The sequence below is a fragment of the Phocoena phocoena genome, chromosome 10 (assembly GCF_963924675.1).
Source record: "Phocoena phocoena chromosome 10, mPhoPho1.1, whole genome shotgun sequence".
Taxonomy (NCBI): domain Eukaryota; kingdom Metazoa; phylum Chordata; class Mammalia; order Artiodactyla; family Phocoenidae; genus Phocoena; species Phocoena phocoena.
In genome coordinates, this window is record NC_089228.1 from 40,657,617 (window position 1) to 40,670,026 (window position 12,410).

The 12,410-nt window shown below is 38.3% G+C and overlaps 1 protein-coding gene across 1 annotated transcript in view; it reads left to right on the forward strand.

Annotated features, from left to right (window-relative positions):
• Positions 1–12,410, forward strand: part of SETD2 (SET domain containing 2, histone lysine methyltransferase) — a 112,002-nt gene that overhangs the window by 88,415 nt on the left and 11,177 nt on the right. Inside the window, exons 15-17 of the mRNA XM_065885394.1 lie at positions 213–882; positions 8,996–9,130; positions 11,316–11,455. Of these exons, the coding sequence (XP_065741466.1) occupies positions 213–882; positions 8,996–9,130; positions 11,316–11,455 (945 nt within the window). The remainder of the gene's footprint in view (positions 1–212; positions 883–8,995; positions 9,131–11,315; positions 11,456–12,410) is intronic.

Here is a 12,410-nt window from a genome sequence, read left to right on the forward strand (position 1 = left end):
TATTATTTTCATCTAAGTGTCTATTTCCTTGAGGTTCTCTCCTATCTGCAAAACTCCTTAAGTAATTTTGAGTATGATTTTCAGCCAGTGCCAAATTGGAGTTGGTGTGGTTAATGGTTTAGTATCGAGTGGCATAACATTTATTAGTGCTTTGGTTATGTCTCTGATTTAGGGAAAAACTTTTTGTGGTGCTCTTATTGTTTTCTTTCTAGATATGATACACCAACTTCTAAAAAGAAAGTACGAATTAAAGATCGCAATAAACTTTCTACAGAGGAGCGTCGAAAGTTGTTTGAGCAGGAGGTAGCTCAGCGGGAGGCTCAAAAACAACAGCAGCAGATGCAGAACCTGGGAATGACATCTCCACTGCCCTATGACTCTCTTGGCTACAGTGCCCCTCATCACCCCTTTGCTGGCTACCCACCAGGTTACCCCATGCAGGCCTATGTGGATCCCAGCAATCCTAATGCTGGAAAGGTGCTCCTCCCCACACCCAGCATGGATCCTGTGTGTTCTCCTGCTCCTTATGATCATTCTCAGCCCTTGGTGGGACATTCTACAGAACCCCTTGCTGCCCCTCCACCTGTGCCAGTGGTGCCACATGTGGCAGCCCCTGTGGAAGTTTCCAGTTCACAGTATGTGGCCCAAAGTGATGGTGTGGTACACCAAGACTCTAGTGTCACCGTCTTGCCAGTGCCAGCCCCAGGCCCAGTCCAGGGACAGAATTACGGTGTTTGGGATTCAAACCAACAGTCCGTGAGTGTTCAGCAGCAGTACTCTCCTGCACAGTCTCAAGCAACCATATATTATCAAGGACAGGCTTGTCCAACTGTCTATGGTGTGACATCACCCTACTCACAGACAACTCCACCAATTGTACAGGTAACTAATTTTGGAAATACTCTTGTCTGTTTTACTGTCTGTTTATGGGATGTTAAATCTGATGTGAGGGGGAAGTCCTGCCATTGATCACTTTTACATATTGGCTAATTTTATATATACTAGTTATCTATTGTGTCACAAATTACTTAGCAGTTTAAAACAGTAAGTAATTATTATCTCATAGTTTCTGTGGGTCAGGAATTCAGAAGCAATTTGGCTGGATGGTTCTGGCTCAGAGTCATGAAATTACAGTCAAGCTATTAAGCAGGGTTGTAGTCATCTGAAGACGAGACAGGGGATGGAAGGTTTACTTTCAAGCTCACTCACATGGTTGTTAGCTGTCCTTGGTTCCTTACCACTCTCAATAGCGCTGCTTACAACATGCCAGCTTGGCTTCCCCAAAAGCAAGTGATCAGCGAGAGAGAGAGAGAGAGAATAACTTTTGAGGTGTATTTTTGTGGTTTTAAATCAAATTTCTTTTCTTTTTTATAAAACCAATACATTAAAAAAAAAAAAAACTCTTTAAGGCATCGTCTTCACCACATTCCTATGTCTCTCCCTTCATTCCTCGTCACCCCTTAAAGGTGAATTATTGTGGATGGCAGAGACTCCCAGAGATGTTTCCTATACACATTACTTAGTATTGAGGTAACAGAAGTGATTTTTACTTCTGTTTGTATTTTTGTTATGAAGCTGTATCAAAATTTTGTCCAAAAGGCCGTGACAAAGTGTCCTCTTTAATTCTGAAAACCTTAACTGTATTAACTGCCTTCATTTTTTTTTAGATTTTATTTATTTATTTTTGGCTGTGTTGGGTCTTCATTTCTGTGCGTGGGTTTTCTCTGCTTGCGGTGAGCGGGGGCCACTCACTGTCGTGGCCTCTCTTCTTGTGGAGCACAGGCTCCAGACGCGCAGGCTCAGTAGTTGTGGCTCACGGGCCTAGTTGCTCTGCGGCATGTGGGATCTTCCCAGACCAGGGCTTGAACCCATGTCCCCTGCATTGGCAGGCAGATTCCCAACCACTGCGCTACCAGGGAAGCCCCTCCCTTCATTTTTTATGATCTCTTTACATGTTTATATATTTGATGAATTTGTAATTTTGAAGACTTGGAAGATTTTTTTATCCCATGTTTTTCTGTGTAACATGATTCTTAACCATTTTTCCAAATTACTCTGTATTTTTGTGTGTGTGTGTATATATATATATATATATATATATATATATATATATATATATATGCATACATACACTTTTTTTTTTTTTTTTTTTGGCGGTACGTGGGCCTCTCACTGTCGTGGCCTCCCCCGTTGCGGAGCACAGGCTCCGAGCACACAGGCTCAGTGGCCATGGCTCACGGGCCTAGCCACTCCACGGCATGTGGGATCTTCCTGGACCAGGGCACGAACCCGTGTCCCCTGCATCGGCAGGTGGACCCTCAACCACTGCGCCACCAGGGAAGCCCCACATACACATTTTAACGTCTGTATAATACCACATTTGCTTATAAGGTCGCTGTTTATCCATTTTCCTGGGGTAGTTGTTTAAATTGAAAGTTCTTTTTCATAATTATAAATAGTACTGCACTGAACATTCTTATACTTAGTTTTTTTTGTGTGTGTTTTTCCTTTCATGTTTGGCTTAAAATTAATGTTATAGGGCTAAATACAGCAGGCAAGAAAGTGGGCATTATTGGTTATTGACTATCAATTTCTTAGCTTTTTATTGTTGGTGGTGGTGGTGTTTGTTATGCATAATTCTGCCTCCTACAGAATTAAAGACTCTTTAGAGAGCTCAGTGATCTTATGGTTGTTCTTCTAAAATAGAATTTATTTTTCCATCCCAGTGAGCAAAAGATTTCTCTAGGGTTTAGTCATAGCCTTAAGACTCAAGTATTACAATTTTTTTTTTTTTTTTTTTTGTACACGGACCTCTCACTGTTGTGGCCTCTCCCGTTGCGGAGCACAGGCTCCGGATGCGCAGGCTCAGCGGCCATGGCTCACTGGCCCAGCCGCTCCGCGGCATGTGGGATCCTCCAGGACCGGGGCACGAACCCATGTCCCCTGCATCAGCAGGCGGACTCTCAACCACTGTGCCACCAGGGAAGCCCAAGTATTACAATTTTATTTCCAGTTTTCAGTCTGTTCCTACCAAGGAGTCATTTATTGACTCCCTAATCTGCTTTTTGTGTGCTAGAGTAGTTGATACATGGACTAAGATGGTTCAGACTGTGCTTCCCTTTATGAGATTAGTTGATCAGAGATGATGTTCAACTCTGGGTAATGAGAAGCATAGAGCATGTTGTTAGCGTGTGTATTTTAAGTCCTAGTCTGTCACTTACTGTGTGTCCTGGAGACAGGCACTTAGATTCTTCAGTTTTAGTTTTCTCATTTATTAAATGAGCAGAATGCCTCAGAGTGGTTGAGGTTTGTATGAGATAATGGATGTTAGTAATGATAAATTTAAAGCACCATATACCTTGAAGGTTTAATTATAGTTCTTACTTAGTTACCTTAATACTGAGAGTATTGACATTAGTGGGCTGTGAATTACAGCTGATCAAGGTCATCTATCTGGTGTCTGGCTCATAATATCTGGTCTATGTTGAGGCCTGTGTTGTTCAAATCAAATATCAACCATACCAACATGAGCTGAGGTATAATTATAGGTATAAGCTATAATAAGGTATAATAACCTTGACAATGAAGTAGCATGTGATATGGTATAATAAAAATTTGTATGTGTACATATGCAGTATCTTTGAAATTTGGAGCAGTTGTGTTATCAGAAGGTGACTTTAATTTTTTGCCACAGCTGCTTATTAGACATACAAGCTCCGTTTTAACTGAGGCCATGTGCTTTATAGTGGTCTTGTGACATTAGAGTGACCTATTCTTAAAAAGTTACACTAAATTACATCTCAAAAAATTGAGTGCTTAGACTATAAATTGTTCACATAAGTGAAGTGACTCAGATATAAAGTAATAGCTGTTTTTTTCCCTTTAGAAGTGGGAGCAGAACAATTATGTTTTCCCCTCTATAACATATTGGACCCTCTCTTAAAATTCCCATTAGAAGTCACATTTTAAAGATATTTCTAGACTGGATTTGTGTTTTGTATAATTTCAAGTCCCTTGTAGGTAGAGCCAATCTCCAACAGACTTTCTTCCAGTAAATGGATAAATTTTGCAGGCACATGCTATTTGGATATATCTCACAAATGTGTACATCTTTTGTATTATTTCAGTGGGACTGCAAACCAGTTTCCCCTTTTTATTGCTGTTAATTGTTTCGGCTTTGGCGTATGATTGTCAGCTAGTTTGGGTAGGCACTACAGAACCCTAGAAAATGTTTATTTTCCCTTTACTGTTTGACAGTTTGAGTTTCAAACACTATATCTGCAAATGAATGTTGCAATTTTGGGTGTTTTTGTTTGTTTAGAAAATGTTTCTTGTGGGTTTTTTTTTTTTTTTTTTGCGGTGATATTGTTAAGATGTTTTTGGCATTGCATTTCCTTTGGGAATTATTTTCAGTATGTGTAACATTCTCTCCTGTTGATAAATTGTTACCCTTTAAATATATCTTTGCACTTTAGAAACAGATGAAATTTGTCTGGAGCCATATCTAGTAAATACAGGGAATGATCAAGCTGGGTAATGCCATTTCAGTTTAGAAGTTATCTCACAACCAGCATTTGTAGCCAGACTTTTCATACTAAAGAAACCACAGCTTTATTACACATTAATTGAATCTTTTAGAGTGTCTCCATGATAAGCCTTACACAACTGTGATCTTGTCAGATAAATTCTTCATGAACCTAGTTTCACTGAGGGTCAAAGAAATTTTACCCTCCAAAATATTAGCATTTTTCTATTGTAGATTTGGGTGTTTAACCTCTTGATCACTCTGAAGATAACATGTTTCATCCTGTTGACAGTTCTCAAAATTAGTATCTTGATCTATCTTTAAAATTTTTTTTTTCAAAATCAGGATATGAAATGTTTGTCATTCAAAATGTGTGATATAATTGTGAAGCCTTTCCTTTTCCAAATGAGTTAAGGTGACAGTACAGGCACACCTCATTTTATTGTGCTTTGCAGATACTGCATTTTTTACACATTGAAGGTTTGTGGCAACCCTGTGTCAAATTAAGTCTGTTGGTGCCATTTTTCCAATAGCATTGGCTTACTTCGTGTCTCTGTGTCACAAATTGATAATTTTTGCACTATTTCAGACTTTTTCATTATTATTATGGTGAGCTGTGATCAGTGATCTTTGACATTACTATTGTAATTGTTTTGGGGTGTCATGAACTGAGCCCATATAAGCCAGCGAGCTTCATCAGTAAGTGTTGTGTTCTTCCTGCTCCACCGACTGGCCATTTTCCGATCTCTCTCCCTCTCCTTGGGCCTTCCTACTCCCTGAGACAAAATAATATTAAAATTAGGCCAATTAATAACCCTACGATGGCCTCTAAATATCAAGTGAAAGGAAGAGTCATACATCTCTCACTTTAAATCAAAACCTAGAAATGATGACGTTTAGTGAGGAAAGCAAGTTGAAAGCTGAGATAGGCCAAAAGCTAGGCCTCTTGTGCCAGTTAGCCAAATTGTGAATGCAAAGGAAAAGTTCTTGAAGGAAATTGATAAGAAAGCAAAATAGTCTTATCAGCCTTATTGCTGATATATATGAAGAAAGTTTTAGTGGTCTGGATAGAAGATCATACCAGCCACAACATTCCCTTAAGCCAAAGCCTAATCCAGAACCAGGTCCCTAACTCTCTTCAGTTCTATGAAAGCTGAGATGGGGGAGAAAGCTGCAGAAGAAAAGTTTGAAGCTTAGCAGAGGTTGGTTCATGAGGTTGGAGGAAAGAAGCCATCTCTGCAACATTAAAGTGCAAGGTGAAGCAGCAAGTGCTCATGTAGAAACTGCAGCAAGTTATCCAGAAGATATAGTTGATTCCAACTCTAATTGGTAACTTGGAGGGGTTGAAGACTTCAGTGGTGGAAGTAATTGCAGATGTGGTAGAAATAGCAAGTGAACTAAAATTAGAAGCAGAGCCTGAAGATGTGACTGAGCTGCTACAGTCTCATGATAAAACTTGAATGGATGAGGAGTTACTTCTTATGGATGAGCAAAAAAGAAAGTAGTTTCTTGAGATGGAATCTACTCCTCGTAAAGAGGCTGTGAAGATTGTTGAAATGATATCAGAGGATTTAGAATATTACATATATTTAGTTGATAAAGCAGAGGCAAGTTTAAGAAGACTGACTCCAATTTTGAAAGCAGTTCTACTGTGGGTAAAATGCTATCAAATAGCATCACGTACTCTAGAGAAATGGTGAAAGGAAGAGTCAGTCAATGTGGCAAAAGCTTCATTGTCTTATTTTAAGAAATTGCCACAGCCACCCAGTCAGCAGCCATCAACATCGAGGCCAGACCCTCCACCAGCAGACAGATCATGACTCTCTGAAGGCTCAGAGGATGGTCAGCATTTTTAAGCAGTAAAGCATTTTTAAATTAAGGTATGTACATTGTTTTTTAGACCTAATGTTACTGTACACTTAATGGAGTACAGTATCGTGAAGCATAACTTTTATATGTGCTGGGAAACCAAAATATTCATGTGATTCACTTTTTATTGCAATATTCACTTTATTGCATGTTCTGAAACTGAACCCACAATATCTCTGAGGTACACCTGTAGTAGGAAATGAGGTCAAGGCCTTGGAGAGGAACAAGATGGTCAGGGCTTTGTGAGGATTTGGGCTGTTAGTCTGAATAATGTGAAAATCCACTGGAGCAGTTACAGCGGACTGGCGTGATTTGACGTATTTTAAGAGACTCGCTCTGGTTACTCTGGGTGAAGAGATTGTGCGAGTCAAGGGCAGAAGTAGGGAGATCAGTTAAAAGACTGTTGAGTAATCTAGGCAAGAGAATATGGCCACTTATACTGGAATAGTAGAAGGAGAGATGTAAGAAATGATCAGATTTTATTTTATATATATATACACACACACACATACACACACATATGTATAAACTCATACATACAGATAGACGTGCACATGTACATACATATATAAAAAATGCAGAGCCAACGGAATTTGCCGATAGATTAGATTAGGAGAGTGGGTCAGGAAGAAATTAAATTTGGGATTCGTTACAGTATCTGGTGTTTGGCTTAGTGGGTTGGGAAAATTCCAGTTTATCCATCTGTCCTCTTCAGCCTCCCAGAAACTGTTTCTACTCAGAATCAGGGTTACCAGCACATACGTGTTAACCTCCTACATGCACAGTAACTTGGCTCTTGAGGATGCTTCCTTCTGGGCATCGGCCCTTAGAAACTTCCTTGGAAACTTAACTTTCCAGATAGATTGGTGATCATAGAATAGAGCCCAGTTAGATATGTTTTGTTTTATGGTTTATTTTATCAAAGTTAAAGAAGAACTTTAAGAATTATTTATATTTTATCTTTAGAGTATGCTTTTTAATTTTTTAAGCAGTATTTGGTCATCTTTGTTGCTAATACTTCTTTGGTACTGACTTCTGATTCAGTATTGTCTGGTTATATGTCAGTGTTGAAAAGTGTTTTGGATTTAATCAAATTTCAGGCTTTGGGACAGGAGTTAGGTGAGGAGATAAATTTCTACAAAATTTTTGATGTTGCACATATTTCCCATCTTGTATCCAGATACCTAGAGATGAAAATATTTCTGAGGTATACATTTTTCTCTCAGCTTTGTGATACTATTCTGACAATTCTGCTTTGACAGTTAGCATTGAATCTGGTTTATGATAATGTGTAGATTAAGCTGTTTGCAATACTGAATCAAGTATTGTATTCTTCCTCTTTCTGTGTGTCTTCTCAGTAATTATTCATCCAGAAATCTGCCGGGCAGCTACATTTACCTATTCAGACTCCTTGGGTCTTTACTGGTATCATTTGGAATAATTATATTTTGATTATATTTTGTATTTTGAGTACTTATCAGTTAATACTTCTGAATCATTTCACCTGATAGAATCTCAGTTTATAGGGTCAAAATCTGTCCTTAAATACGTATCTGTTCAGCTCCTTGGTAGTCATCACCTTTTAACAAAACAAGGTTGTTTTCAGGGCTTCTTGCCACTTCTTTAAACAGTTTTTCTATCGTAATTTCAGAGTAGGTTTAAGTCCTAGCTAGCCATGGTACTTATTTGTTATATAACTCCAGGTGTAGGAGATACACCCACCTCTGATGGTGGTCAGGATTGAGTGAGATAATATATGCAAAAGGGCTTTTCTGCTTGATAAAGCACTATATATATAAATCAGTGTGTCATAAGGATTTTAGATATATTGAATTTCGCTGTCTTTCTTATAGAAGCCTACAAAAAGCTAGAAGACTAGTTTAAAATTTGATCACCTTCAGCTTCCTCTACTGTGGATCACTCTTTTTTACCTTTTCCAGTCAAAACAAGCTGTTAGGGCTTCCCTGGTGGTGCAGTGGTTGGGAGTCCACCTGCCGATGCAGGGGACATGGGTTCGTGCCTTGGTCCGGGCAGATCCCACATGCCACGGCGCGGCTGGGCCCGTGAGCCATGGCCGCTGAGCCTGCGCATCCGGAGCCTGTGCTCCGCGACGAGAGAGGCCACAGCAGTGAGAGGCCTGCATACTGCAAAGAAACAAAACAAAACAAAACAAGCTGTTAGTTATTAGGAGTTGGTAGTTAAAACGCTCTTTGTAAAGAGCATTGTGTGGAGCTCTTTCTCAGGTATCCTAGGAGTAGCCCTTCAGTTGTTACTCAAGTCTCATTGAAGCCAAACAATTAGACAGGTTTCATGAGTACTCCACCCCACCCCCATCCCCGCCTCCACCTCAAAAAAGTTTTCTAACTTTTTATGATAAAGTAAAATCAAAGTAAGTAAATGACTGGGGAATTATTCAAAAAAGAAAAAAAGAGTTTGAAGTAAAAGATTGTTTTACACATTTGTAGTAAAATATTCACATTTAAAGTTAAAAAAAAATTAATGGGTGTATCTTCCAATAAGATTTGTCAACTTGGAAGTCAGATACTGCTTATTAAGAGCTAGAAAACTATAAATTGTGAATTTCTTCATTTTATCTTTTAGAGTTATGCCCAGCCAAGTCTTCAGTACATCCAGGGACAACAGATTTTCACAGCTCACCCACAAGGAGTGGTGGTACAGCCAGCCACAGCCGTGACTACAATAGTTGCACCAGGGCAACCTCAGCCCTTACAGCCAGTAAGAAATATTTTGGTTGCTAAAACTCTCCTTGGCTACCTACCTTATCTTTAGAAAGATTACTTTTTGTTTGGTTTAGTTAGGGGGTTTTTTACTCCTTTTTTGTTTGTTTTTTATAAAAATTTTTGTAGTCTCCAATTTCACTCAAGTGTCTATGGACTCTGAGGGAGCACTACACGACAGTTCTGTCAATTAAAAAACATTCTGTGGAACTTACAGCTATGTTAATTTATATGTACTTTGCCCTTAGGATCCTTTTTATTTGTAATTTAAACTGACTGATCTTGTATTCTTACACTTTGCTATGAATTTCTGAAGTAATAGTTTTCTAGACTAGCTCCATCATTATTTATGGAGAACTAGACTATGATATTGTACTGAGGGCTAGAGATATAAAATTGAATGATATAGTTCACTTTACATGTTGTACAATATATATTGAAAGAAGTTTTTGGTATTCTGCAACCTATGTAGAAGGATATGATGAAATCTTGATGAAATGCTGTTTTTAGATGAAATAGGAAATAGGAGCTGGCACTAGAAGCAGTTGAGAAACTAACATGAACAAATTAGCAGGTTAGAATACTGACATTTCCAGAGAAGGCTCTTGTTGCATTCTGGTGGCTTTCGATAAGTAGGGCAGTTGGTGGAGATGGAGTAAAAAGACTACATGTGAAACACTTAGAAATAAGACAGTGTGTATGGCAGGTATTTGAGGGCTTGCTGTGAATTGGGTCCTTCTAGGCATTTTGAAAACAAACGTAAGATTCCATTCCTGTGCTTAAAAGCTGACATTCCAGTAAGAGAGATGAGGATCACAATGAATAATACTAAAAGTAGTCAGCGTTTAGTGTCATGAAATATGCAGGTAGAATTTGAGGAGGGGAAAAAAATTATTCTCAAATTGGAGAAGGATTGGTAATCTAATAGATATTGAATAATTTGGAATATTCTTAAGTGACACAAAAGCTTAGGGGAAAGAGATCACCTTATAGGCTAGATAGAGGACTACAGGAATGGAGGAAGTGGAAACTTAAGTGTGGCCAACAAAAAGCAGCTCTGTGAAGTAAGGCTTGGGGGGTATGCACAAAGCAGCAATGCTCGGAGACTTAGGTTTGCTTAAAAGTGGCCATGTTTTATCTGAGCCTGGGATCTTAGGTTCCTCTTTAACTGCTCAAGCAAAGGTAAAGTTGGAAGTTTTTTTCTTTATTAACTGGATTACATAGAATGAACAATTAAGAGTATATATCCTTATCGTGATTATATTATCAGTTTACTAGAGCTACTTTAACAAAATACCACAGACTACGTAGCTTAACTAACAGAAATTAATTTTCTCATAGTCTTGGAGCCTGCAGGTCTAAAATCAAGGTGTCAGCAGGTTTGCTGTCTCCTGAGGCTGCTCCTGTTTTGCAGATGGCTGCTTTCTCACTGTGCCCTCACCTGGTCTTTTCTCTGCGCACATTCCCTGATGCCTCTTCCACTTCTTATAAGGACACCAGTCCTGTTGCATTAGGGCCGCACTCTCGAGACCTCATTTAACCTTAATTACCTATTTAAAGGTGCTGTCTTCAAATACAATCGCATTGGGGGTTAGGGCTTCATATGAATTTGGGGGAAGCACAATTCAGTTTATAACAGTGATTATGAAGTTTTTATGTTTTTCAAAATGTGGCATTAAATTTTTAAAAGCTATTTATTGAGAAAATTTTTTTCAATTAAACTGAAAAACAAGCTGTTCACCCATTTCTATATTTTTTAAATATAAATATGAAGTTTCAAACATACAAAAAATATATAATGGATAAATGTTAACATTTTATCATATTTGCTTCTATCTAAAGCCCATTCAGCTAATTGGTATCTTGGAGTTGGTTATATGCCATTTAGCATTGGTTTTTTTAAGGTTGAAAAATATTGTTCTACATAATGAGCTGCTGAATATTTTTAAATATGGTGTATTGGATGGTGAACTCGAAGCCTGCTGTGAATTTTCTGATAGATCCCTAAAGCTCTTCATATACACTGTCTCTGATCATTTCCCAGATTGTACCTTTACTTTTTATCTTTTTTTAAAAGAAGAGGAAGATGTATGTTTTTACATACTGCTTAAGTAGACTATTTTTGTCCTTCTCAGCCAGATTAAAAGAAATGTCACTGATCAAGAACTTGTGTGTCTTTTTAGCCTGAAATGGTTGTGACAAATAATCTCTTGGATTTACCACCCCCATCTCCTCCCAAACCAAAAACCATTGTCTTACCTCCCAACTGGAAGACAGCCCGAGACCCAGAAGGGAAGATTTACTACTACCATGTGATCACAAGGTAAGAAGAGCTGTCTGAGCATCCCCAAATCAGCTTTCAGTTGGTCAAAGAAGCTGCCACTGTAAGGGGAGTTTTATGGTTATAGATTTGTTATTAGCTGTTAACTGTGCCTGAGGGCTGCTGGTTTTCCAGAATCCCATCATAAATGTTATGACATACTTTAGACTGGTCCTTTTTAGGTATGTTCTGGTGTTTTTAATCTGCAAGACTCTTGGAGAAAACTAAGGAATTTATTTTATTTTATTTATTTATTTGGTTGTGCCAGGTCTTAGTTGCAGCAGGCGGGCTCCTTAGTTGAGGCATGTGAACTCTTAGTTGCAGCATGTGGGATCTGGTTCCCTAATTAGGGATTGAACTGGGGCCCCCTGCGTTGGGAGCGTGGAGTCCCAACCACTGTGCCACCAGGGAAATCCCAAACCAAGGAATTTTTTTAGAAAATGGTAATGACTTCATCTAACATTGTAGATAATCAGGGGTCATGGGCAAACCTTTTCTGTAAAAGGCCAGATAATAAATATTTTAAGCTTTGCTTGCCAAACATTCTTTGTCACAACTGTTCAGTTCTTCTATTGTTGTATAAGCAGCCATAGACAATACATAAATGAATGGGTATGTCTCTGTTTCAATAAAACTTTATTTGGTTCGTGAGCCATAGTTTGATGACTCCTGCAATTTATATAAAAAACCTGATTTATCTTTTTCTTAGAATTAAGCAAATATATTTTAGGCAGATAGCTTTATGTGAATATATGTGTTTTCTGTGTGTGTATTCATTGGTATATAATGTGAGTTTTTGGGGTGCATATTTTGTCATCTGCTTTGTCTACCAATCTATTTATAGAACTTTCTGTACCAATTAATGAAAAACTACATTATTTTTAATACTTGCTTATTTGTTGCAGGGCTCAGCAAACTATGTCAATGGGCTACTTGTTTTGGTAAATAAAGTTTTTTT